General features: G+C 52.4%; 11 protein-coding genes and 2 non-coding genes; 9 read left to right on the forward strand and 4 right to left on the reverse strand.

The window, feature by feature from the left end:
- Window positions 1-864: 864 nt before the first annotated feature.
- Window positions 865-1,905, reverse strand: RCC_00718 (uncharacterized protein; the record flags this gene model as incomplete). The annotated part of the gene is made up of 1 exon (XM_023765890.1): window positions 865-1,905. The coding sequence occupies one exon, from the start codon at window positions 1,903-1,905 to the stop codon at window positions 865-867; it is 1,041 nt and encodes a 346-aa protein (XP_023621658.1).
- A 191-nt stretch (window positions 1,906-2,096) lies between these two features.
- On the forward strand, window positions 2,097-2,181 carry tRNA. One transcript is given in 2 exon segments: window positions 2,097-2,133; window positions 2,147-2,181. It is a non-coding gene (tRNA).
- Window positions 2,182-2,985: 804 nt separating this feature from the next.
- tRNA lies at window positions 2,986-3,066 on the forward strand. One transcript is given in 2 exon segments: window positions 2,986-3,021; window positions 3,031-3,066. It is a non-coding gene; the product is annotated as a tRNA-Cys (tRNA).
- A 473-nt stretch (window positions 3,067-3,539) lies between these two features.
- On the reverse strand, window positions 3,540-5,403 carry RCC_00719 (related to GABA permease; the record flags this gene model as incomplete). XM_023765891.1 has 4 exons in its annotated part: window positions 3,540-3,736; window positions 3,788-4,080; window positions 4,131-4,978; window positions 5,065-5,403. The coding sequence occupies 4 exons, from the start codon at window positions 5,401-5,403 to the stop codon at window positions 3,540-3,542; spliced, it is 1,677 nt and encodes a 558-aa protein (XP_023621659.1).
- A 1,803-nt stretch (window positions 5,404-7,206) lies between these two features.
- On the forward strand, window positions 7,207-7,905 carry RCC_00720 (uncharacterized protein; the record flags this gene model as incomplete). The annotated part of the gene is made up of 1 exon (XM_023765892.1): window positions 7,207-7,905. One exon carries the CDS (start codon window positions 7,207-7,209, stop codon window positions 7,903-7,905), a length of 699 nt encoding a protein of 232 aa, XP_023621660.1.
- A 482-nt stretch (window positions 7,906-8,387) lies between these two features.
- Window positions 8,388-8,963, forward strand: RCC_00721 (uncharacterized protein; the record flags this gene model as incomplete). Its single annotated transcript, XM_023765893.1, has 1 exon — window positions 8,388-8,963. One exon carries the CDS (start codon window positions 8,388-8,390, stop codon window positions 8,961-8,963), a length of 576 nt encoding a protein of 191 aa, XP_023621661.1.
- Window positions 8,964-9,438: 475 nt separating this feature from the next.
- On the forward strand, window positions 9,439-9,954 carry RCC_12019 (uncharacterized protein; the record flags this gene model as incomplete). Its single annotated transcript, XM_023765894.1, has 1 exon — window positions 9,439-9,954. The coding sequence occupies one exon, from the start codon at window positions 9,439-9,441 to the stop codon at window positions 9,952-9,954; it is 516 nt and encodes a 171-aa protein (XP_023621662.1).
- Window positions 9,955-11,415: 1,461 nt separating this feature from the next.
- Window positions 11,416-11,939, forward strand: RCC_12020 (the record flags this gene model as incomplete). 2 transcript variants are annotated; one of them, XM_023765895.1, is made up of 2 exons in its annotated part: window positions 11,416-11,675; window positions 11,750-11,939. In XM_023765895.1, the coding sequence occupies 2 exons, from the start codon at window positions 11,416-11,418 to the stop codon at window positions 11,937-11,939; spliced, it is 450 nt and encodes a 149-aa protein (XP_023621663.1). The 2 variants fall into 2 exon arrangements, with proteins under 2 accessions (XP_023621663.1, XP_023621664.1); XM_023765896.1 differs by having other exon boundaries at window positions 11,548-11,675.
- Window positions 11,940-12,642: 703 nt separating this feature from the next.
- RCC_00723 (related to APSES transcription factor) lies at window positions 12,643-14,065 on the reverse strand (the record flags this gene model as incomplete). XM_023765897.1 has 5 exons in its annotated part: window positions 12,643-12,682; window positions 12,734-13,427; window positions 13,478-13,640; window positions 13,712-13,920; window positions 13,999-14,065. The coding sequence occupies 5 exons, from the start codon at window positions 14,063-14,065 to the stop codon at window positions 12,643-12,645; spliced, it is 1,173 nt and encodes a 390-aa protein (XP_023621665.1).
- Window positions 14,066-14,965: 900 nt separating this feature from the next.
- On the forward strand, window positions 14,966-15,723 carry RCC_00724 (probable rho-gdp dissociation inhibitor; the record flags this gene model as incomplete). XM_023765898.1 has 4 exons in its annotated part: window positions 14,966-15,033; window positions 15,093-15,438; window positions 15,493-15,541; window positions 15,593-15,723. 4 exons carry the CDS (start codon window positions 14,966-14,968, stop codon window positions 15,721-15,723), a joined length of 594 nt encoding a protein of 197 aa, XP_023621666.1.
- Window positions 15,724-15,995: 272 nt separating this feature from the next.
- Window positions 15,996-17,462, reverse strand: RCC_00725 (related to Autophagy-related protein 18; the record flags this gene model as incomplete). XM_023765899.1 has 4 exons in its annotated part: window positions 15,996-16,044; window positions 16,105-17,135; window positions 17,193-17,347; window positions 17,408-17,462. 4 exons carry the CDS (start codon window positions 17,460-17,462, stop codon window positions 15,996-15,998), a joined length of 1,290 nt encoding a protein of 429 aa, XP_023621667.1.
- Window positions 17,463-20,228: 2,766 nt separating this feature from the next.
- On the forward strand, window positions 20,229-20,821 carry RCC_00726 (uncharacterized protein; the record flags this gene model as incomplete). XM_023765900.1 has 2 exons in its annotated part: window positions 20,229-20,581; window positions 20,650-20,821. 2 exons carry the CDS (start codon window positions 20,229-20,231, stop codon window positions 20,819-20,821), a joined length of 525 nt encoding a protein of 174 aa, XP_023621668.1.
- Window positions 20,822-21,454: 633 nt separating this feature from the next.
- RCC_00727 (related to leucine carboxyl methyltransferase 2) lies at window positions 21,455-24,950 on the forward strand (the record flags this gene model as incomplete). XM_023765901.1 has 3 exons in its annotated part: window positions 21,455-21,975; window positions 22,026-23,692; window positions 23,743-24,950. The coding sequence occupies 3 exons, from the start codon at window positions 21,455-21,457 to the stop codon at window positions 24,948-24,950; spliced, it is 3,396 nt and encodes a 1,131-aa protein (XP_023621669.1).
- Window positions 24,951-25,737: the final 787 nt, after the last annotated feature.

The raw sequence follows: 25,737 nt of genomic DNA on the forward strand, positions 1-25,737 counted from the left end.
TTAACGGCTCCTTGTTCAAGGAAAATGTGTATCGCTATCCGGCAGGAGCAGAAGTCGACGCTGCGTGGGATGCGTTGGGCCTAGATTGTTCGTCCAGTATACAGAGTCAGGGATGTCGCTGTACTGACTTTGCTGGCAGATCGACCTATCGTTGTCCCTGGGTCGTCCGGAGAAAGCATGGGCTTGCAGGACCACGTTCGTGTGAATGACAAGTATGGGGGAGGATTTCCGGCGAATATTGAGGGTTTACACCATCTACACTGTCTTGTACGCTGCCAGGGGTTAGATGTCAAGGATCGAGCTAATGGGAACGTGCAGAATCTCCTGCGGCAAGCTCTATACTTCAACATCGAGCATTATCGCTTGCAAGGAAATGGGGCCTGGAAGAACGAGAAGTGGCTGGTGGAGAAGCATATCAGTGAGTGTGAAAGTCCTTTATAGAGGTGCTCTTGTGACGACTGAGGCTGATACAACTCCAAGCTCATTGTCTTGATATTCTACGTCAGCAGCTGATGTGCACCGTTGACATGGGAGTGATGGGCCAAGTCTGGGTGAGCGACGCGGACGGCAACAATGTCCGACCATTTGTCGACTTCAACACGCTGCACATGTGTCGAGATTTTGAGGCGATCAGGGGCTGGGCTGAATCACATCAGATGGCAGTGGACGTTGCTGATGACTTCTTGCAGCCTCCTAATGATGACGTCCGGATATATCCAGGTATACCGTAAAGATTGATCTTTGAGCTTTAGGCTTGGCATAGTCATTCCTGATCGAAGATGTCTCCACGACCGGTCCCTGCTTGAGTCCTACTTCTGCCGCGCGATCGCATACTGGCTGTGTAAAGGTCATCTGCCGCAGCCCTCATTTGGCACCCAAAAGCGACTGAACCTCGTCCTTGGTGCGTCCGAGAACGTACAGAACATCCTGAAGACTCTCCGTGTTCAATCGACTGGTTGCAGCGAGCTGTACCTTTGGCTTGGCATGAAACGCGATTCCCAGGCCCGCAGCCTCCATCATTTTCAAATCGTTCGCACCATCGCCGACCGCAATGATCCTCTCCTTGGGAATTGCATGCTCCTCGCTCAAGCTCATCAAGACAGTCCTCTTCATGTCGCCATCAACAATCACTCTCCCATCAACTAGCTCCCCGGTCAGACACTGGTTCTCGGCATCTTCTTGGAGATGATTCGCAAGGGCGAAATCGAGACCTAGCTCTGACTGAACCCATTGCGCGAGCGGCATGAAGCCTCCACTAAGAACGGCAGTTTTCCAGCCTAGTCCTCGCAATGCCTTGATCAGCTCTCTGGCTCCGGGGGTGAAAGTGATGACGTCCCGCTTGAGATCGTCCCATATGCTGAGGGGAACGCCCTTGAGGAGTCTCACTCTCGCGCGCAGACTGGCAGCGAAATCCGTGTAGGGTTCCTCGCCCCGCATGGCCGCCGCTGTGATGGCAGCACATTCTTCGTAGAGATTGACTGCACGTGCAAGCTCGTCAATGACTTCTTGCTGGATAAGAGTGCTGTCCATGTCGAAGACGGCGAGGCCTGGTAGTGCATGAGAGCGATGTAGCAAGCTTGGTTGAAGGAGGAGCTCAATTTTATGCTTCGATTGGATGGGCTGCAGGATGGTGTCGGTGAGAGTTTTGCATTCGCGGAGACTGATGGCGTTTGGGATGGAGAACTTGGCTTCAAGGACACGGCCTGGCGATGCGAATTGGTCGGGATCCGTCGTCTTGCAATTACTGTCAAGCCAGCGGAAACTCAAAGTCGGCAGAGCGTGACCAAAGTGATTTTCCAGCGTTGCTGCAACATTGGTGAAGATGTGCTGCCATGCAGTCGAGGTTTCCGTGGACGGAGAGAAGATGAGAGCGACGAGCTCGTGGGCTGGGGTATTTGTGCTCATCTCGRGAATCAATGTCGTGGTTATTCGATGCAACGACCGTCGTTGTGTATTGTGTGTGTATTCGAGGCGAGGTACAATGCACCTTCTGAGGTCGATTCCGAAAATCGGCGAAACGCCGGCAGATGGTTGAGAGCTATATATACGCTATTGACGAGCTTTCCTTCATGCCTCACAGCATACAGGACTCGCACTCCAAATTGGTGTATCGGCTAGCATCACCCGCTTTCATGTTCACATCGAACCGGGTAGAGCCGGGTTCGACTCCCGGATTTGGAATCCAAATCACATTCTGCCTTCTTTTTTGCGTTTTTCTTGTCTTGAAAACCAAGCGCCTGTTCTTTCTCTTTTGCCTCGAGGTTAGTAGGCGGCAGGCGTATCCTTTTACTACTTGTACAGAGCAGCATTATTGGACTCTACTGCGCCAGCGTTCCTGATAACTATCACATGGTGGGATGAAAGCAGCAACATCGAATTTATTAGGATCATTAAGTGGCAGAAAAGGTAGTCCAACCAACCCTCGCCAATATAGCTTCTATATTGGATTTCGCATTCATGTCGGCCCTCCGCTAAGTCAAATCTAGGAGCGAAATCTCACCTTGTGCAGCTGGAACTAGATGCTTGTTGCTCTGATCAGTTTGAGATCACGCTCGAATCTCATGCTGCGTGCCTCATCAAATTCTAGGTTGAACGGGCAGTTGTAATTCCAAGCGACTTCCATTTTGCGTAGTCAAGTTATAACAGGGGAATGATAAGGTAGGTACCTAGCCTAGGTAAGGTACTTGCCGGGTTGACGTATCGATAGCAGAGACTTTTGAATGCTGAGATCCAAGGCAACGTATCATAGCGATAGCTACACGCCGAGTCCGAGTCCCTTTAACAGACCTACACTACCATCGAGGGCGGGTCAAGTGCGTACCACTTCATCGAGTAAGCAGATAATTCCAAGGATGCTCACAAGTCGGCTCGAATGCGCGTTTTCCAACGAGAGGATCGCAACGATCGCCTCGGCGTCCCGGCCGAAGCTCGGCAGATCTTTGCGTCAGCATCATGATCAATAAGAACCTTCGCCCACTCATAGAAGCTCCTCTAGCTCAGTGGTAGAGCGTGGGATTGCAGTCCGCAATCATCCTAAGGTCACTCGTTCGACCCGGGTGGGGAGCTCATCTTTTGCTCATTTTGAGGGCATAGAGTAAGGTCGTCATAATCCCTCTTTTTGCACTCTTTTCGGGCTGTATAGTCAACGCATGTGTCTTGTAGAGTTTGTTGGCAGCTTTAGTGGCTTCGGCGTCTACGGTAGCGACACCGTGAGTACCGACAGTGCTGACATATTAGACAGGAGGCTTGGATTTATTGAGTGAGAAGCTTCTTCGAGCCGTCGATGAAGCATCCTCAGTTCTCAGCAATGGTTAGTTAGTACTAAGCGTTCGCGAGCCCATGAATGGGACCTTTTGATTTACAGTCTCCGTTTACTGCAAGGCCCGTTGTCGAGCTGCATGGTCGGCAGCGAAGAGAGTCGTCGGAATTCACACAGACGAGAGCCTATCACAGATCCAATGTCGACTTTAAAAGAACACCCATGTTGAGTGACATTCAAGAATCTATACACATGCACATTCCAGACTATGCAGCCCTTTTCATGATGAGTAGCCCGGAGGCTCCATGTCCTCTCCGACCTGAGGCCCAGAGTAGTGCTTCTTTCCATAGAGGAAGTAAGACAATGCCGAGATGACCACACCGCCGACGAATACCGCTGAAGCGTAGTTCATGCCAGCGAGAGTGACTGGCAAACCCGAGGGCATGGAAAAGAGTGGGATGGCAAAAGCACACCATGCTGTCATGTAATCAGTACAAATCTTTACAATGCATTTCCATCCAGACTCACCAATCGACACAACATTGCACACAAGTCCGAACATGCCAAGGTTGTACTTTCCACCTGCCAGTGTCTTTGAGCGGCCGGTGAAGAGAGAAATGGCCACGGGGATGACATAGCTGAGCGTCAAGAAAATGACGCCAGATCCGTTGAAGGCATTGAAAGCAGCGGCAGATCCCAGATAAATCAGACCGAGGAGAATCTGAACCACCATACTCAACATCATTGCGTTCAGTGGCATGCCAAGCTTGTTGTTGACCCTGTTGAAACCAAAACGGCGCGAACCTGGGACAGCACCATCTCTGCTTGAATATTAGCGACTTTCTAGCACCCTCTCCTGTGAAACACATACCGAGCGAAAGCCCACAAGCATCGGGAAGCAGCTGTGGTGCAGCTTGTACCACATAGGACACCCAAAATAATCATAGGGACGGTCAGAGCAAACGCACCGCCCTGATTACCGATAGCCGAGCTCAGAATGACAGGCAGAGGCTGAGCGTACGGGTCGTTGACAAAGGCCATCAAGTCTGGCAGAACGAAGCACAGCGGAATCAAGAAGATCAGTCCACACGTGAAGTTCATCAAGAGTGCGCCAACAATGGCCTTGGGAACCTGAGAGGCAGGCTTCTCCACCTCTTCACACATGGACACAACCATGCCGGTAGCGGAGGTAGCATAAGCAGCATGGAGGAGACCAACGCAAAAGGCCCATCCAGGTGGCGTCCATCCAGAGATTGGCTCGAATCCTCCAAAGACGTAGCTTGCACTTTTCCTTCCCTCTGCAGCGACGGCCAGGACGGAGACGAGGATGGCGAGTACGCCCACAATAGTGAATGGGATCGTACAGGTATCCAGCAGGGGGAGCCACTTGTTGCCCAATGCGGAGATGGCATTACAAGCTAGAGTGATGGCCAAGAAGATGAGCCATGTCTGGTAGGGTTGGCCATTGGCGAAGATCCCAACTTGACCAGGAATCATAGTCAGTCCTGTGGGATCGTTGGGATCTGCCACCATGCCAGCCTTTGTGAAAATGTTCAAGCAGCCGATGAGGAACAGGGTTGTGCCAAAGTTGACGGAGAGCGTGATGATAACGTTGCCAAGCAGGAAACACCAGCCTGTGACCCACGCCATTGCTGCACGGTATTTACGGGGAGAGAGCATGAAAGTTTGGTAGTAGACACCGCCAGCTGTTGGGTAGACCTGCGGTTTCGTTTAGTCCACTTCATCCAACTTCCGCATGAGTGTATACCACAAGTATAGCACTTTACAAGATTGTCAAGACGTACCGAAGTGATCTCTCCCAGCGAGATGGCGACACACATCATCAGAGCGCACACGGCCACCCATCCCCAAATCACTGTAGTCGGGCCGCCTCCAGTCAACGGATAGTAGAGTGTTGTCGATAGACCATAAGGAACTGAAGCCAGCACAAATGCCATGAATGCCACACTCAACGTCGATCGTGATCTGGCGAGCTCAGATGTGTAACCCAACGCCTCGAGAAGCTCGTCCGCATGTTCAGCACTTGCTTCTACTCGGGACACTTTTCRTKGGAATTCCTTTGACATGCCAGATACTCTGGAGCCATGCCGCGGATATAGGTCCGAGTTCTCGGACTTCATCATGTTGGCCATGGGTCGATAACAATAGCTGGTCAATATATACAACGAAAAGATGTACAGTCAATCACGAGCCGGGTTCTCGTAGTGTCGCTTTCGGGAGTTGTCGCGTATGGCTTTTCGGGAGTGAGGTTGTTGCTTTGGCTTTGGGCAAGGACGGATCCTGAAGAGGGCGCGCGGATATTTCACTGCTGCTTCTGTGGGTATAATTGTCGCTCTGGGTGATCTTCGTTCCAGGTCTGTGGATCCTGATCTGTGAAAAGGCTGCAGCGGGATTGGAAGGATCGGCGGAGGCGAAAGGAAGGTGGATTTCCTCGTCTATGAAATGGATTGCGAGTACATGAATTGGGTGTGGTGAGGGACCACAGCTGAAGTGTCAAAGAAACCCGAATGTCAGCGCGTTGAATCCGTTGGATGTCAGGAACCCGCTTCCACCGAGCGCAAGGACCCAGTCTTTCTGATAAGTAGGCCAGTAGGGCACAACCGCACGTGCCCGTTGGTCGGCTACTGCAGGGTACGCTAAAAAACTCTGCCCAGCCTACGGCGTGCTTGGCTATCGCCGCGGATGAGGTCTCGGCCGCTAAAAGAAAGGCCGTATCGCGGAGGCGACCCAAATGCGACAGAAGCTAAAAGGCTTCGAGAAGGGCTACGGAACGCCGCATGTTCGCAGTGGAAATGCGGGCATCTGATTTGGCAGCACCTCGCGTGAGCACATTGTCAGCCGCACCGAGCCCCGAGTGTGGTGTGGGTCCGGGTCCGCGAAGGGGTGCTGTTGCTGTCGTACAGTACTCACTGCTGGTGCTGACGTCTGATCTGAAAGATACGACCATTTCCAGCGAGCAGTCATTGAACCTTGAGATACACAGATGGTTGGGGACACATCTCCCTCACCATGCGAAATATTCAAGCTGGGGATGATGATGACGGAGGTACCAGGTAGAATAATCAAATGCAGACGGGAGCGATTGTGAATTTGTGAAGCTGCTCTAGCGTCGGGGCACGTGCAATCTAGACATTCCAATGCCGTTTGCTTCTCGCATCTCGACCGCACGTCCAAGGTCCGAAGGCTTCGAGCCATCGACCTCGACACGCCACGACTGCACTCTCACCACCCGCAGCAAGATTGTAGTGTACTATATGTAGACTTTTTATACAAATCAATGGCCTCTGGAGCGCCAACGTCATCGAGCTCACCCATGAGATCATCGGCCGCTGGTACCTCCTAAGCCTGTCGGATACGCCGTGAAAGGCCAGGATAGCATGTCGGGTCGTTCAAGGATTGCGATATGAATTTCGCTATCAACCTGGAATCGGCGTTCGGCGGAGCGTTTCCAGCAGTGAGCATGGAGGAGCACAGGTGGATGGTTCATCCGGTTTTACTTTCTCCTCTAGACGGTGACCATCTTCGTTGGAGGTCGTGTGGAGATTAACGATACTGCGGCGATCAACGACGTTGGGAGAAAGCATCTTGATGTTGAGGCGAGAGTGTATGCCATTCGCTCAATGTGACATCAATGTCAATCGTGCATGCCGCCGTCGACTTTGCGAGCATCTCGTCTAAATGTCGGCGATCGGGTATACCCGCCCCCGCCTTACCTGACGCACCACGGTTCACGGCACGGGTCCGCCACTCATGACTCGGTATGTCCTCCCAAACAACGTGCACATGCAAGCAAGTTTCGGATTGTGGCAGGCAACGACAAGTGAGGCTGTGGCAGTCTGCAGTACAGTACCTACTTTACCTAGCATGCACCTAACACATTCACACCATTCATCATCACAAAACCCGCCACTTTCATCAAAATCATCATGGCATCGGGACACCACTACCACTACCACAGCGACGACAGCACATTCAACGGCGCTCGCAGGCCTCGAACTCGCAGATACTCAACATCTCCCGACACCAACTACAGCCGCTCTACCCCCCATGGCAGGAGACGCCGCACGTCTGCTCCACATGTAGACGAGGAGCACAGCGCGGCATCCACTCTGGGAAAAGTCGCCCTGGGAGTAATCTTTGTGCAGGTGGTCTCGACCTGCTTCTCCATGTGGATGAACAAGAAGGACTCGGAGAGGTACAAGTCACAGCATCAGCAGGAACGGCGGCGAGACTTTGAAAAGGCCAAGGCCAAGCGGCGGCGCGACGAGGAGCGGTATGAGCGCGAGGAAGAGGAACGAGAGAGAAGGGCGGAAGAGCGAGAGTGGAAGGAGGCATCGAGGTGGGAAAGGGAGGAAATCATCACTGAAGGGAGACGCATCGGATTTGTGGAGACCTCCTCTATCCACAGTGAGGACAGCGAGCCGGCAGCACCCAAACAGCTTGAAGCGCCACCAGATTCAGATCGCAGGGAAGATAGAGCAAGATCGCGTAGAGGGTCGCATGGTGCAGCATCATTTGATGATCGCTCCACCGGCGAGAGACCTGGGACTGGCAGACGGGAGACAGATAGGGCGAGCAGGTATGATGGAAGGAGTCGCTCGCGGCCGCCCGTTGACGTCAGATGAGAGAGACCTGATTTCTATGCGTGTTACCGACGATACGATGATGAGACGAGATGAAATGACATGACATAGATCTAATGGCAATGGCTGGATCGTGGACGCGGGCGTTATACGATCATTTCAAGTACAACAGAATYYYTYTKKKWAKKRTWCKSYGMSMMCMSMSAYCTACACATTACAACACTCTGCGGCTCCATCATATTCAGGATGCTCAGATGGTTTGGATCGGAGATTCAAGAAGATCTCCATCACCACCCCAAGAAGCCAACAGGCACGCGGCACATCTCTGTAATCGCGTGAGCCACACCACATGCGTCGTGTTTGCCCGCATGTTACTTACGATGAGAGCAAGCATGCTTATACGTCAGAGCACTTAAGATGATCAACAGCGTTCCTGTCCCTTCAACCGATACCCACCCATTCGATAGTCACTCACCAGCTTCAACCGTTGACATCGACGACCATCACGACAACTCCAACGAAACATGTCAGACCTTGAAGAACCAACCGCCCAAGGTCTCAGTCAACAAATCGAGGCACTATGCACAGAGCTCGCACCCCTGACCGAGGAATATGAAACAGCAGAGAGCGTCCTCAACCAAGACCCTCTCATTCGCAACATGCGTCAAGCCCGCAGCGCATTGAGCCTCAGTTTCGCCATCCCTTCATCGCCACACATCGCAGCCGCTAAAGAGGCCTACATAGCCGCCATCCCGACATTGGAAGAGCTTGTACCCCGTGTTGAGGCAAATCACGAGCGCTTCTCCGAGCTCGAAGACGAATGTCTGGAATTGGCCAACGAACACCTAGAGGGGTTTGTGGAGTTAAAGTCGGAAATCTTCGCCCACGAGCAGCAAGACCTCTTTCTCGCCCTGTTTGGTTTGATGGGTTTGACTTCATCTCTCGCGCACGAGTCGGAAACGACCAAAGAATACTATGGCAGATGTTTGGAGCAGGCTAAGAGTGATATCGTTGGCACCACTGAGTGGGCTGATGAGATCTCGCCATTTCGGGCGTACAGGACCTCGACGAGACATCATGGCAGGAACGGAGATCTGTAATTCTCAGATCTTGCGGGGAGCGTAATGAGCACGCTACCACCACGCTCAGCATTATCGAGTGAATGGATCTTTTCACAGCGACGTATGAATACCTTTGAGCGACAGAATGGTTCACATGAGTATGAAATCCAGCTATGAGTGTCGCCATTGCTGTTCAGTCGCAGGCAATGGTTTCACTCGTCCCCAAAGAGCACAAATCCCGAGGAGCATATGTAAACTCTTTGTGGTTCCTGTTCGATCTGGTGGGATTCGACGTGGCCAGATCGCTGTCGGATATTATCTGCTTTCCGTGAGAGAGATGGTCCACAGCAATCGATCGTCTGTGTCAACGATCTCTGCATCATGTTTGCAAACTGGCGCAAAGTAATGATCGAGGAGCAACAAGACCGCACACATGCACTGCTGGCATAAATGCCATATAACACACTCTATCGCGCTCTTCCCCCATCCAAGACTAGCATTTACCAAAACCACAATGTCAGRCCAACAACAGCGTACAATGAGACCTTTCACCCAACGCATCGACAATTTCCTCATGGAGTTCCAAGCCGTTGCAGATAACTACGAAGCTCTACAAATCAATCTCCACAAGGCCTCAATAGAACCACTCTACACACTTCTCTCGGATTTCACCAGGGCCCCTCTATCATCCCCCGACGAAATCTCACGCGCACTCGCGATCCTCAAGGAAGCGATCCCTTTGCTGGAACTTGCGAAGACGCTCTTCGAGAAATTCAGCCTTCGCGCGAAAACCTTCCAAAACGCTTTCGATCATCTCTGCGCGGCAGATGATCTTGAGAAACGGACTTCTGTGTCGCAGCTGCTTGAGAGTGGGAATCGCGAACGGTTTATCAAGTTTTTTGGTTCGGCTACGCTGATTGGGATTTGTAAGGAGCATGTCGATGAGCGTCTGGGGATGTTGAATGATTTCTTGAACAAAGCCAAGAGCGGCAACATTGGGTGTGTAGAGTGGGTTGGATTGTTCGATTGATCATACCCACGACGGAATTGGGCCAGGTGATCAATTGCCTGGGCATCTAAGCTCTGATCGCTCTCCAGACTGAAGATATTTTCAAGTCATGTCGGATACATTTTCAAGATTGGGGCTTTTAGTTACAATGCCCCGGAACCCAGAATCATTAGCCCAGTCTTAAGAGACCGTGTCCAGGGGAATGGTCTGCAGGTTAAGCGACCTACAACGTTAGCTGCTTGCGCACTTGCACGTTTGAAGATAGGGCAGCATCTGGTCCAAGAGTTAATAGGTCGTCCACCCACCGATCGAATGCGTAGTCTTTCCCGATTCCTAGAAATCCATACTCTGGACTACCACCTCCGTCACCCTCATTGCTGTCACAGTATCTCCGTGTTGTGAGTGCTATTGGAAAGTTGATTAAGCTAGAGATCCGTAGGTAGATGGTGGACAGAGGGGTATCAGCCATGGTGTAGAGACTTTGAAGCGACATGAAGGCGGCGATGAGCTGCTGCTAATGGATCCGGAAAGCAGTCTGGTATTATGGGCGGCCTATTGTTTTGGATGCATTCACTGCAGTAAATTTGTCTTGAATGCTCGCTAAGCTGTGTTGGTTTGAAGGGCAATCAAAGCAGGGGTGTCTCGCGTGGCTTGTAGCATATCGAGCAAACGACTTGAGTAGTAAGACCACATCTGGACAACAAGGCTTTTCGCTGCACACAGCCGTCACTCAACCCCTGATCCGATCTTCCCTGCCTTTGCAATGCCGCCATTGGTGGCGGCTGAAGCGACGTGGCGGCTCTACAATGTCTCGCTCTTGTACAGCCTCTCGACCTCTCCAAGTGAGTCACCGCACGTCTATCCTTGGCTTTGGCGKCAAGATCGTTCCTGCTGTTACGTTTGTCGGAGAGCACGTTCTGGTGCTGGCATCCAGTCTCTCCATCGTCTCACAACTCAGTGTAGTTACTATTGTGGGTTAACATTCGAGACTCTGCCATGTCGCAGCCGGAATGTTCGACCTCGCAATACAGACGTCGTGTATTTGACCTATGATGTTTGAATGCATGTTCAGGCGATGGTGGGATGACATGCTATTGTTTTCACATCAACAAAGAAAACTTAAGCGAAGTGAAGTGAATGACGGACCCCGCCATCACGTCACCGTCTCTCGGACCCCGAAGCAGCGGCGAACTTCATCTGCAGGTGAGAACGAGCTGCCTTCCACAGACTGGGTAGGACGTACATCTTGCGAATCGTGTATCACAGTGCTATTCTTACCAATTTCAAACACTTCAGGTACGTGGAATCTTCTTGAACTCAAGCCGCGAGGCACGATGCCGCAGCAACGGCGAAGCAAGCAACTCAGGCCGCAAACAGCGGCTGACAAAAGCTTTGAAATGTCATAACCTAAAATGGACATTCTTCGCCGCCGCCGCATACATATCTGCCTGATATCACCGGCCACTCACTTCACTTGCATTTATGTCTGCTCTCCGACGTACCTTACTCACAACTGCATCTCTCAGACCCGCAACAACAACAACAACCACCAACACCCGCCTCTATCAACCACTCATCACAAACACCAAACTCTTCTCCACCACAACCGCAAGAATGGGTGTCCACAACATCAAGAACAAGGCTGAGTGGGACTCTGCCATGTCCGAGAAGGGTGTCGCCATCGTCGACTTCTTCGCCGTATGGTGTGGACCTTGCAAGGTCATTGCGCCCAAGATTGTCGAGTGCGTCCTCTTTTTCCCGCGCTCTCACGTTAAAAGATTGAGAAAGACTGACGAGTGTATTCCCCGCCGCGTAGATTCTCCGACAAGCACACCAACGTTCGCTTCTACAAGCTCGACGTCGACGAGGTCCCAGAGGTCGCTCAGGAGGTCGGTGTTCGCGCCATGCCTACTTTCATGATCTACAAGGACGGCGAGAAGATCAACGAGGTCGTCGGCGCGAACCCACCTGCCGTTGAGTCTGCCATCACCGCTGCTTCTGCTTAAAGGATACCGAGATTGGAGGAACTGTGATGCTGGATTCGTGTGGTGGAGGCAATGGACGCGGATATACCACTAGCATTGCGAGGGACATGTCAGAGCGGAGACTTCTGTGCTTTCCGGACAGGGTCTCGCAGACGAATGGAAATGCATCAAGCATATGAATCTCTCCGTCGCCGATTTGAGTGGCCGCTCGTGAAAACGCATTTGCTGCGATGTAATCGTGATTGGCCTCTTGCCACCATCCATGTGACAACAACGCAACAACATTTGAGTGGTTCTTCCGTGGAGCTGCCAGAACCACCTGCATTATTTGATCAAATGCTTCACCTCGTCAGTCCTGATATCGGAAGGAAACACGAGCATCTTGAAACCCGCACTTGCAAGTTATTGCAATATCTCTCAGCTGCTACAAAATCCATCTGATGTGATCACAGCGACACATCCTCTCGACCTGCACCATTCGTACCTTTCATGTACTTCCGCCCAATCGCTCTTAGACCCTCTTGCGGGACCCTTCAAGGCATGGTATCGAGAAGTGAAGTTCAACCACACCTATCTTTTTCCCGCCCAAATCCTGCCGCCCTTTCTCTCGCGCACTCGTCGAAGAAGCGCCAAACTCCGACTAGACTAGTGGTATCGCAGACGTACTAATGACAATAAAGAAAAAGTGAGGCACTATCAAGTGTGCCATGTGGTTGTCCACGTGTTACCACGGGAACGCGGCGATGATGCTCGGTATCAGTGCGCTGCGAATATGTCAGCAGTGTCAAGGCAGGGAGGAACATAGCAAGACTTACCCAAGCGCTAGACTGGCTACTATGCCTGTCGCAGCCCTTCGCATAATCTTCTCCTTCCTGAGCTCAACCTCCTGTCGGACTCTCTTGGCTGGCCGTAGGGAGCTCTCTGCTTCGAGAATATCGTCCTCTTCAAGCTCATCCGCCTTCCGCTTCCCCTTGCTGCTCTGAGTAGCGTCGAGCTTCTGTGCTTCCTTCACCATTGCGCGTGCTTGCGCAWGCATCGCCTGTGCATCGCTTGGTAGTTCCAAAGCTGGGTTCCCATTTGGCATGGTGATTGTCGCCTTGGTCGTCTCCGTGTCCGCCTCTCCGTTCACGCCCGGCACAGTCGTTGTCTCAACCACAACCTTTGCATGATCGACGTCCCCTTCCGCCACCGACTCCTCTGCGATCGATGCCGTCTCATCGAGGTTGGTAAGGCCACCACGCGGCTTGCGCGTCTTTCTGGGAGTTGCCATTTTGCGTGGGGTTTTCCCCTTTGTCGGGGACTCTGATCGCATGCTTCGCACGCCTCGGGTTGATCGGCGACCCTTATCGTCTGGAGTACGGCCGATTCCCTTGACCGTTTCCTTGATGTGGAATGCAGGAGGTGACTTGATGCCTTTCTTGGGATCGCTAATGCCGTGGGTGATCGGTTCTGGGTCGAGCAGCGCAGCGATCCATAGTTTGATGCCGTATTCTTCGGCTAATTCGAGAGCTATGCAGGGGTTAGCGCGGCAAACCCATTCAAGTGAAGGYGAAACAAACCTTGGTGAGGGTCGATCCAGACGTTACCCGCGACCTCTTCGCTCGATGCAGCTGGGAGCGTCTTGACATACTCTTTTTCCCTCACTTCGTCTTCCTGCTGCGCGTATGGAAAGGCCGCCTTGAACATGCCCGTTGCACTGATGAAGCCATCGCTCGAACGTCGCTATGTCACCACTTTGGTCAGCCACACCGCCTGCATCGCAAAGTCTGCGTCGGCGCGTCGCGCGTACGTACCATCAGGAAGTATGCCTCGGGCCACTTGCGGTTAGATCCTCTCGCGAAGATGCCACTGCCTGACAAGTCTTTGGGGAGTGGAACGCGCAAATGCGCGTAGTCGAGCACGCCCAGATTTTCCAGCTTGGTCGCATTGGACGTGCCCACCTGACCAGGCTTGACCTTCAACTCGGTCTGTCCCAAGCATCGTCTTTCGACCAGATTCTCGTCTGCAACGCGAAATGTATTAGCGACAGTATCCCGATATTGCATGCGCCATTCCTATTCTTCGCGTCTTTGGCACGTACGCAATGGGGCGCGATCCTCCTCCAACAGCGCGTTGCGGTACTCTGGGAGGTGTGGGCGTTTGGTCATGATGAATAGCTCGCGATGAGAGATTCTTGCGCCGAGGGTCGTCGATGCGATGCGAAGATGGATGCGCGTGTCAGTGGTCTTTGGGTATGATGCTCCGAGGGTCGATGAGCAAATACACGCTAGAGGTCGGCGGGAGATTGGTGGATGTGCACGYGTGCCTTTGCGGCTATATCGCGTTGATTTGGCGGAGCTGAGGCAGGTGCGAATATCGATCACGGGTTCTGGTTGCAAGGTATACCACTCGGCGTGTGAAGACAGAGACGAGACGAGGCAAGGCAATACGGCGGCCTCGGACGGGATTTGAAGTTTGGTACGGCGAACTCCACACGCTTCGGTCCTTGCTCCCAAAAGTGGCGGGTAAGTTTGCCAGCCACGGAGATTTTTTTGAGTGTGAGTTATGCAATTTGGAAATGATGGACGAGCGACGTCAATGCTCTTCGCACAAGGACGAGGAAGATAATGTCGGCACCTTCAGCACATGGATGCACTGATCGCATAACCGCACTGTGCGCGTGAAAAAGGTCATCCACGTGGCTTTTTGCAAGCATCACACATGAGAACGCCTCTCTGACGACCGAGCCCCTCAAAGATTATTCAACGTCGAAGTTTGGCGACTCACCACAGCAACATTCCTGGTGTTGTCGCCATCCCTTTGTAAGCGGTGTAAGGTAAGGTAAGGTAAGGTAAGGTAGGCAGGGCAGGCACGAGCACAAGCGTGGTGGGCGTGGTGGGGATATTATTCTAGTTGGGTACAAACTACAAGCACTAAAATTGGTATCTGAAACACGGGAAACATCAGCTCTTCTCTCCCATCATCATCCTCGCCTGGAGCAAGCATCTTGCAAGCAACATCTTCAACTTCCATCACAGTTGAAGCAAGTGTCCAACCTCATCCTCATCATGTCTGCAACACCCCGTGACGACCTCGAGCCAGAGACCACTGAGGGTTTCGTGGTGGGAGAGAAGAAGTCCGCCCCGCGCCTTGTCCCACTTGATATCCGCCTTGCTTGCTGACTCCGTCTTTCAGGACAATCGATGAGTACCAACAGCTAGACCAAAATGATGAGTCTCTTCGAAAATGGAAGGAGTCTCTCGGAATCGGCTCTGGTACTCCTATCGCAGACCCCAATGATCCTCGTCGTGTGGTGATCCTCTCCTTGGGTTTGGAAGTTGAAGGCCGGCCCGACATCATTCTGGACTTGGAAAAGGCAAACGCTCTTGAGGATCTCAAGAACCACCCTTTCACCATCAAGGAAGGCTGCACTTTCCGCATGAAGGCGAGGTTCCGCGTGCAGCACGATGTCCTTAGTGGAATGAAGTATGTGCAGGTCGTGAGCAGGGCGGGCTTGAAGAACAAGTCGCAGGAAATGATTGTATGTTGTAACGTTAGCGCTCTCCTACCTCGAATGTCTCTGACCTGTACTCAGGGCTCTTACTCGCCAAACACGACGGACAAGAGGGAATACGAGAAGAAGTGTATGTATCCGCCCCGATGGAGTCTTTACTACCAGAACTGACGCATCCCAGTCGAGGCCGACACTGCTCCCTCTGGCATGCTCGCAAGAGGTAAATACAAGGCTGTCTCCAAATTCATCGACGACGACAGCCACACTCATTTGCAGTTCGATTGGACCTTCGAGGTCAAGAAGGAATGGTAGCGAGAGCAATTTCGGTCCTCAGCATCGTCGATTTTTACGGCAGACCCATCTCATGTGAGCCGGATGAGGAAATAGAGCCAGGGCTTCGGCCGTCAACCATATTCACTCAATGACTTCATGATCATTCATGCAATACGTTCGCTACCAATCCTRACCTTCATTCTGCGAGTACATCACGCTCGAGGTCTGCCCCAATAGCGCCAACGCTTGAACGCTCCATGATAAATGCCTGCCCATGTGAATGCCTCAGACCTCGGAATATCGATTAAATTCTACTCGTCGGAATCCTGCCCTCTTCGGTATTTGAGCCCTTGAATTTCACTATCAGGCAAATGTTAGCATATATTCTCTCTCGCGGTCAAAGTTCAGGATACCGCTTACTCAAACCGCTTGACCAGGGTTCCCTCCCCACCCTTCTCCAAATCCACACTGTAGACGTAGAAATCGCCCTCGTTCGTAGCAACCATGACGTGGGGTACGTTGTTTGCCATCGTCACGACGCATCGCACGGGCTGTCCGTTCGCTCCTCGCGGAACCCGTACCCACGCAAAATCCCTCTGTGGCTCCCACATTTCTGTGACGGAACTTGGGAGATAGCCTGCAGCACGAGATACCAGAGATGTGGACACATTCTGTGAAGTCCTCCTCACCAGCGACATGAAGCCGGGCTGTCGGGGTTGCCGAGCACCTGAGAGTGCAGAGGGATCGCCGTCTACTTCATCCCGAGGCTCGTCTGTCGGACTCTCGCTACGGTCCCGGCCTGAGAACGCGGCTTGTTGWGGTGAGGAAGGTGGAGACAGCGGACGTCCWCCATTCGTGCTATAGCTGCCAGGAGGTGCGAGCTTGAAGACGTGGACGGTCTCCGTTGCGGATGATACGCAGAGGAGGGTTGCGGTTGCGTTGAAGCTCATGCTGTATATTCTCGCCGGTATGCTCCCTCGTCTGAACTGGTACAGCTTCTTTCCGTCTGGTATTGAGAAGACTCGAATAACTGTTCCTTTTTCGGAGGAAGTCGCCATGAGTGTGCCATCCTTGTTGATAGAAATATGCGAAAGTGGAGCTTGATGTGCCTGGATGACTGTGACCTCCTCCATTTTGTTCAGATCGTATAGCAGCACATCACCATTAATCGGCTCTTTGACGATCGATTTGGGGACGTGCGAAGCAGTCGGGTGCGCGTTGTGTGGCGTCTTCGTGTAATGAGGAAGGGCGAGGTAATTGCTTTCGGAGTTGTTGGAAATGGCACAGATTCCTCCTGGGTTCATCGGTGTCATTTGCTGGTGGAGCATCTTCATGTTGCTGATGTCGTATATGAATACAACCTCCTCCAACATCACAATCAGCCGTTTCCGATTCATCCTCACCGCCACGACCATGCCATGGAATGTAAGCTCGCATATCGTCGAGTTTTTCTACGCGCGGATATTAGATCAACGAAAGTTCCTGGCACAAGTATCAAGATGTCGCACCTTGGTGTTCACGATCCGAAGCAGCCGCGGGGTCAGAATCATGGCAACGAGCGAGGTGGAAAAGAGCTGTTCGACAAGCGAGATGTCTTCTTCGTATGAGTGATTGGTGAGCTCGAACGGATCGGTGCTGTAGACTCGCAGACCGCGCGTGGTCGCTGGGAGACATCACGCGAGTCAGTACGTTCTTGCGATTTCAGGTGATGGATACAGCATACCAACGGCCAGCAGTGAGTGATCCTGGTTGAAGGTGACATAGTTCAGGCCCGACATGATGGGAAATAATGTCGAAGGCGCATGCACTCCCGGCGCATGGATCGAAAGAAGGCTTGTGTTTGTGTGCTGGAATTGTCTTGATGATGATCCTTGAGAGTTGAAAGATGGAGAAGCTTGGTCGGCCGAACTGCACATTCAAGAGCTCGTGCTGCCGGAGCGCGGGCCGCTTCCGCTTCTAGTGACGAGGGATCGACGGTCAACGCGAAAGTCTGGCAGCTTCCATCTCCTCCGACCACGTTCTCACCTCCGACGGCCTGTCGTCTCATCAAGAGCAAGTGCGGCCTCTGGAAGCCTTTGGACTAGCAAGTACCGCGGTGATCTCGTCGAGATCGAAATGTCAAGAGGTAACTGCACGCTACAAAACAGATGAACTAAACATCACTGCGTCGAACCACAGTGCAGGTCTTCTTTATGCCTAATATACCAAGTGCAGATGCTCGAGGATAGATTGCTAGCCCAAGCAGTGATATAACAGGACTATCATCGCGATGTGCTCTGGCTTCACTCCGCCAACATTCGCCTAAGTTGAGACTCCCGTCGTTCCGTCAATTCGTACCAACGCCCAGTCATCTGAGAGGAGCCTCGAGTGATGTGAGCCACTTTCGTGATGGAAGGATCGTTGAAACAAATTTCGATCACTGTCTCTGTACCACCGTCTCAGAGGCAAGCACTGCATCTGCACACTATCTCTCTACTTCCCGCTACCGCCTCCCTGGTGTACGAACAAAGACATTCTTCTCTTCAGCACTCGACTCTGCGCTTCTCCACTTCCCTATGAACTGTGTTGTTTCTACTCTCTATGATTCAAATTCTCGAAACGGAGCCAGAATCAGAGTCAGCATGGGACCGCAGCGATTCGCTCCATGCTCTCGGCGAGCCCGAGGGCGATCTTATCGTCAGACTGACCAACAACCCGGAAGTTTGGCTGGTGCTTGGAAACGCACGTCAGCCTCCTGAAATCAGAATGGGGGATCCGCCCACGCCGGATGGCGCGCCCTATGACCGGCATCCAGACCGAATCGTTCACCCTCCCCCTGTCTGGAATGGGGAAACATTAAGACCACCGCGAAGCTCGGTCGGTGCTGGGCGTCCTTCCCAAGTTCTTGATACGTATATCGACAGTCCATCCCGGCAGGACGCGGATAAGCCTCTACCTGACTTTCCGCCTGCCATCATCCCAACGAATCCCAAATTTGCATATTCTCGGTACACCATGAAAGATGAAGTGCGTCCGGGTACCTTAGCAGCCCATGATCTGCTCAGCATGTTCGTTATGATCCGCAATCTTCCCGTTACCTTGGACCGTTTACTTTTCCACATAAAATCCGATTAAGATCAGGTCATCAGGCTGGGCATTGATCACTCCAGCAGCGTCTGAGCTCACGTCCAATACTATTGCGTTCAAGATGGCATACGGTACCTCAAGATGCGCTCTCTATTTATCTGTTCAGGAACTTCGACGCTGTATTCAAGCTCAGGCAAGGCGCTTGGCTGCATCCTGCTCCGCTTGGGTGGAGAATTGAGGTTCCCCGACCTTTCCGTCTTTAATTTCCTCGAAGTCAGCATGAATGGGCTTCGACAAGCCGCGAGCGAAGAATTCGCTGAAGTCGTAGGCCTAGAGTCCGCGGAGTACGCCAAGGCATTGCTATCGAAGACGAAGAATGAACGCGTCTCGCGCCACAGATAACAGATGGGCATGATTGTGCACGTTGCTCTGGCAGGTCTTCCGGACTACAAACAAGTCATGGCCTGAAAATACCTTGGCCTGGTCAGTGGAGAACAACCTGCCTGTCAATGCCCGCATCCTAGCTGGCAATATTTGAGAGGCACATATGGCAGACTGGGCATACTGGCGCAGTTTGAATTGGTGTGATCCTAAAATTCCAGAGGTGCATCAGAGTAGACGCCTCAAATGGAAACAGCGATCTCCCCGCTACAGACGACTGTGGACGTTCTCATGGGCGTTCACTGAGGGCGTGTTTTGATGAGGAGACCGGGGTCATTAGAGGTGGTCCTGCGGATGCTTCGCAAACTATGTAGAATGGCTGTTATTGAGCCCTTATGGTACGGAGGAGGCAGAAGCGGCGGTCATGATGGACCAAGGCATGGCAAATTTGAAGCTTATTGGCTTTCCTGGAATTCAATTGACGGTAACGTTTGCGAACAGGTAGCTACGCCTACAAATTCAAGCAGCCTTGCGGAGAGTCAGGTCTTTGCAGACGGAGCAGCGCACTGCAATTCCGCCGGGCCCTGGACCTCGATGGAGAAGCAGGCTTGTTGGGCGCGAGGTGTCTCAGCAACTGGGTGATTTGATGGCGTTCTTCGAGTCGCAAGATGCTAGCGCTCTCCGTCAGAGGATGTGGACATGATGAAGTCAGGCTCTGAATGGTTATGTCTGGGCTACCCAGCAACTGCCACGATCGAAGAGGAGTATTTTGTGTGTTTTCTGGCCTACAGGTTCCCCACAACGAGTCATTCACCGACAAAACAGCCCCGATGCCACATAGTCCGCTCGCGAGTCATTGGGGTGTTTTGTTAACCGAGCAAGAAGCCATTGTTCTAGCCCATGCCACGCATGTTACCAGACGAACGTCCAACCATGGAGTGCTGTATCTATTGCGCCGGATCAACCCTTGGGCCAACACTGACTGGGGTCCTGTGTTGTTCTTATACGATCAAAGCCCCCCCCGAAGTCTGCTGCTCTCTCTTGTCTTCCCAGCACGTCCATTCTGACATCCAGGCCAGTCCCCACACAGCACCACGATGCATGGCTTACGAGTTGCCTTCGCATTGGCCGCATGGCTCTCCACTTCCGTGGCCCGTTCGCTCATCGCACCTGATGCTGGTTACTCTCTCATTGATGGATTGACTCAAGCCGGCTACAAGACCGCATACCTGATCGACACCAAGAACTACACCGCCCTCGGAGAGACCATGACAAAGGACGTCCAGTATGATAGTTCAAGCCTTGGTGTATATGGTGGCAAGGCTGTGGGCCTGGATCAAGTCAAGAAGGCGCTTCAAGAAGCTATCGGGCAMTCCAAAGTCGAGCACCTGGTGACCAATCTCTACCTCAAGGAACTGATGTCCCCAACGAAAGCGCGAGTCATTACCTAGTATGTTGTCACATCTTCCCTTGGCTGCTTCCTAGCCTTCTTCCGTCAACGCTCACCACTTCCTATAGCATCACTTACTCGCACTGGGATGAGACAAGCCTAGACGACATCAAGAAGACTTACCGGATATTTTATAAGTGCGACGATGTATGGGTTTGGGAGGACAGCCGTTGGAAGATGAGTACCAGTTACGTCACCAACATGGGTCCCAAGCCAGAGATGCCGTACTTTGGCAAGTAGGAAGGTGTACGAAGGGCAGTCCGTAGATGTGGCATGCATTGCGGATAGTGACAGTATAGACTTGATTTCGTTACCGATTCGAGTGGCCTTTTCATCTCAATCTTGGTTACCATGATGCAATGTGTATCGACGGAGCAGAAATTCGATCCTGTAGTGGGTATGTTACAGCCTTGCAGCGTCTTTTCGCATCGGATGTTGTTTAGGCCCGCAGAGTACTCTTAAGTACCCTGGTCAGTAATCGATGCGCTTGTAGCGGATCGAAATTCCCCAGATTGCGGCGAAATGTGATCTTTAGTCGCCAGAAATAAATTTGATACAAGGAGACGGTGTCCAGAAGTGACCATCTCCTTCAGAAGTGACATTGCAACTTTTGACTTGCGCACGTGGGTTCCCGTCGCGGGCCGCCGTCGGGAACTATAAAAAGAAAGTAAACCACGCCAGAGAACTTAGAAGTCCTCACCACAAGCAACAACGACGGCAATGGAGAGCCGGAATATCGTTGACGCGATAAGTGTTATCCGCTGATGAGCTCGTCATCGTGATTTTTCAGTCCTCAGCTGTCCAGTGCTAGACTTCTGTCTCTCCCACTTCCTCTTGGTCTCTACAGAGTCCYAAGGGTCGGGATCACTGGCCATGGCATCCTCCGACCGGGATATTATTATTAGCAGTCCGCCGGGCTCAAAAGTCGAGACAGCGACTAGCTCTGACAAGGCGCTGCGCGTACTTGGTATCTCTACTCCCACCTCCGAGACGACTAGCAGCGAGTACGACTTCGACAACCGCTCCAGCGGGAAAATGCTCCAGAATGAGAAGCCTCTAATGGCGTCTGCGGTGAAACGCAGCAGCTCCATGCCCATGGTCGTCCGGACTGGAAAATCCAAGTCCAAAGTCGTGGATCCGAGGAAGGAGCAACGAGATGGACTCATCATGGACACGAACAAGAGCAGCATTGTGTCTAAACGTTCAGTCGAGAAGCTCTACTACGAGGGCCAGCCTGAATACTTTCGCCATTTCGTTGCAAAGTTCAAGCGACGCTCCCCGCTCATCAATCGAGGCTATTGGCTGCGCATGAAGGCGATAGAGTATGCAGTAGCTCGATTTCTGTCTGAGAGGACAGCAAAGAGGAAAGTCGTGGTCAATCTGGGTTGCGGATAGTACGTACGAACATGATCTACTTTTCAAGCTGGTGACTTACATGCGCTAGCGATCCATTACCATGGCTGTTCTTGGGCAAAAGACCGGAGCTCTGCGAGAACACAACTTTTGTGGACGTCGACTATCCTACACTCATGAGAAACAAAATTGGCATCATCTCTAAAACCCAAGAGCTCCTGTCTCTACTGCCCAAGTTCACCGCAACTAGCCAGAGTGAAGGACTGCTTTGCTCTAGCGTTCCCTACGTTGCCATTGGCTGTGATCTGGGAGACCTCGCGCCCCTACAGGACGTTCTGCGGAGCCATCTGGGCATGGAAGACGACGACGTTACCATTTTATTTACATCCGAGGTGTCGACAGCCTACATGGAACTCGACGCATCACAAGCGGTGTTCAGATGGACAGCTTCCTACAGCCACGTTCGATTCTGCCTGCTCGAACAGCATATCCCAGACGGCGTAGATCACCCTTTCGCAGCTACCATGATGGCGCATTTCGATAAGCTACGGACACCTCTACGTACTGTCGGARCCATGGATCAGATGAAGAACCGATTTGTCGCCGCTGGCTATCCTGAGAGTGGAACAGAAATTCGCTCTCTGTGGGAGTTGTGGTCTGATCCGGCTTTTCTCGGCGCGGAAGAACGACGAGCATTGGATCGGGTAGAGCCATTCGATGAGTGGGAGGAATTCGCTCTCTTCGGCTCCCACTACTTTCTTCTCATAGCTGAGAAAGAACCTGGTCGGGACTATTCACAAACATTCTCGRGCAGGGCATCGAAATCCTCCGTCTTTGCTGGATCTACTCGTGGCTCTGTCTCCTCGAGACCTTCGTCGGAGAATGATGCTCCTCACTACCATTTTGAGCCAGCAGACAACTTGCAGACTCATGAGATACTGGAGCCGCATCACTTCCGCCGTTTCGCGACCCTCGTTCCATCGGAAAGTGAAAGCTCTGATGAGTGTATTGGTCTTCTAGGCGGCATGGGAACACAAGGGAGACTAGAGAGTTGCACAACATATTCGTGCGATGCCAATGCCATCCCCATTCAAGGCCCGCCTTTGCGAAACGGACTGATGTGCCACGCAGTGACTCGTCTCGGTAGCACCGCGAATTGCTTACTGACAGGCGGCAGAACGTCGCCGGACAAAGCGAGCGCCGAGTCGTGGCTGAGACTGGACGGAAGATGGAGGAGGGTACAGGATCTGCCTCAGGCCCGATATCGACACTGCGCGGTCCCGCTGGTGCTTCCAACACAACCTCGACCCGCACACACGATCATAATGTTCGGCGGCAAAACAAGCAGCGGCGAGGTTCTCGACGAATGGCTCATCTGGACAGGCGAGACTGGTTGGCAACAGGTGACGATTGCCGGCACTGAGAGGCCGGCTGCTCGATTTGGTGCCTGCATGATAACGGACTCTCGCGAAGGTACCTCTGGGGTGCTTGTCGGAGGTATGACCAGCGCCGGCCGCGTTCTCAACGACTTCTGGCATTGGAGCCTGGAGCAGGACATGACTTTGACTTGTCGTAATGTGACTAGTCGCGCAACAGCTTTCCTCAAAGCGGATTCATGCATTCTGGGACGATTTGGTGCGCAATTGGTGAGGTCGAGCAGAGGTATCCTCATGGTCGGCGGCATCACGGGGGCAAGGATGCTTACACGTCAGGATGAAATCTTGAACATGAAATCATTACGACCAGCGCCAATAAAGGGTCAGTCATGTTTGAAAGGAAGAATACTGCACTTGCTAACTATGGTTTAGGACCACGACCGCTCTTCATCGGACACTCTCTACAGGATGTTGATGGTGGTCTTCTTGTACTTGGCGGAGGAGCCACATGCTTCTCATTTGGAACGACATGGAATCGCTCCTGTCTACTAAACGACGCTCTGGCTGGTTCCTTCGACATGAGGTGGCAACTGCAATCTACACTGGATGCCGATCAGCCGACGGCGGAAGAGAGTGCCCCCTACATCGAGTCATCCACCGCGCAGATCGTCCCATCAGGCAAAATGCCATCACCTGCCATGGTGCAGGAGATCCACCTCACTCCTAATGTGAAATTTGAGCACTTCATTGAAGCAGCAAGACCAGTCGTTCTCAAAGGTTGCCAGATTGGAGCTTGCACCACAGCGTGGACCACAGAATACCTCAAACAAGCCATTGGAGCCGATCGAAAGGTCTCTGTGCATTCTTCCCCTTGCGAAACGATGGACTTTCAGAAGAAGAATTTCGAGTACGTCAATCAAGAGTTTGGGTCGTTCATTGACGCTGTCGAGCATGGCGAGAGGCTTTATTTGCGAGCGCTCTCAAAAGACGCTCCAAGTAGCAAACCCACCAACCTTGCTGAAGATTTCCCGGCTATTGCAGACGACTTCCACCTCCCTCCAGAGCTGAACATAGTCAAGCGAAGTGCACACAGTTCCCCATTGCGCATATCGGGTCCAGTCAATATCTGGTTGCACTACGATACGATGGCGAACGTCCTTTGCCAGGTCCGTGGAAGGAAGAGGTTGCTTCTGTTCCCGCCTAGCGATGTTTCTCATCTTGGTTTTGGTCCCGGCGCTTCGAGCTCGTCTGTCAACGTTTTCGAGAACACGATGCCCAATCCTGCGTTGGCCCACGTCCATCCTCACGAAGTGTTGCTGGAGCCGGGCGATATTCTCTTCATCCCTAGCATGTGGTTCCACGCCGCTTCTCCAACAGAAGGCATGAGTATCGCGGTGAACGTTTTCTTTCGCAATCTGCAAAATGGATACGCGGCAGGGCGAGATGTTTATGGAAATAGAGATCTGGCCGCATATGAAAAAGGCAGGAAAGATGTCGCGAAGATCGTCAAGACCTTTGAGGATCTACCAGCAGATGTCAGCGGATTCTATCTAGAGCGATTGGCCAACGAGATGTTGGAGAAAGCTCGCGCGTTGACACGAAGCGCGAGCATGAATGCTGTGTATGAGTTGGAGACTTAGCGATTGAGACCACCTCTCAGCTTCTCGAAATTGAGTGAAGGGCCTCAGCGAGATTGTTCGACGACAGAAGAAACGTCATATGAGTATGAACAGACCTTTGATGATGGTTACGTGGTGCGAATCACCAATGTACACATGTACCATGTTGACGTTGGCTTTGCATGTCGCTAGTCGCTGGCGCTTACAATAGATGCCGCGATGGGGTCCGATCTGCGGAGAGGCAAGCCGAGAGCCACGTGCAGGGGGCGTCTTTCACGCATCATTGTGAGAAGCATTGATCCGACCTGACAATGGAGGTGTGTTTGGTGCACAGCAACCGATGCCATGGCCATCAGACATGCGGGTCCTTGAATCAACCTGCATTTTGGTGGTTCGCTTCCGCGAGGCGTCGTGTCGTCGTGAGGGAGGGTACACACATCCTAGGTACCTGTGCCTGCATCGGCCGATGGCGTCCAGACTTCAAAGGATTCCAGACTTTGCGCCCACCTACGCCTGGTCGCAAGTTTTGGACGTGTTGGACCCTTTCTTACCACGCGGAGCCAGCGAGCACTTCCAATATCTCAGCAATAGCGGCGAGGTTACCGATGGCGACACGGCGTTGCACAGCGGCCAGGATCCGGACAAGCACCCATGGACGCAGCGATAGCGACCCGGCTGTTTGTGTGAYTGTGTGATGTGTGATGAACGCCTGATCCGACACGATGAGAGGGTATGGCTCTAGCTACTCTAGCGTTAGTGCGAGTAGCTACTAGCTATCTTTGTATCTGGAAAGCGGGGCAAGAAGAGC

Source organism: Ramularia collo-cygni (assembly GCF_900074925.1).
Source record: "Ramularia collo-cygni strain URUG2 genome assembly, contig: RCC_scaffold01, whole genome shotgun sequence".
In the NCBI taxonomy this organism is placed as follows: domain Eukaryota; kingdom Fungi; phylum Ascomycota; class Dothideomycetes; order Mycosphaerellales; family Mycosphaerellaceae; genus Ramularia; species Ramularia collo-cygni.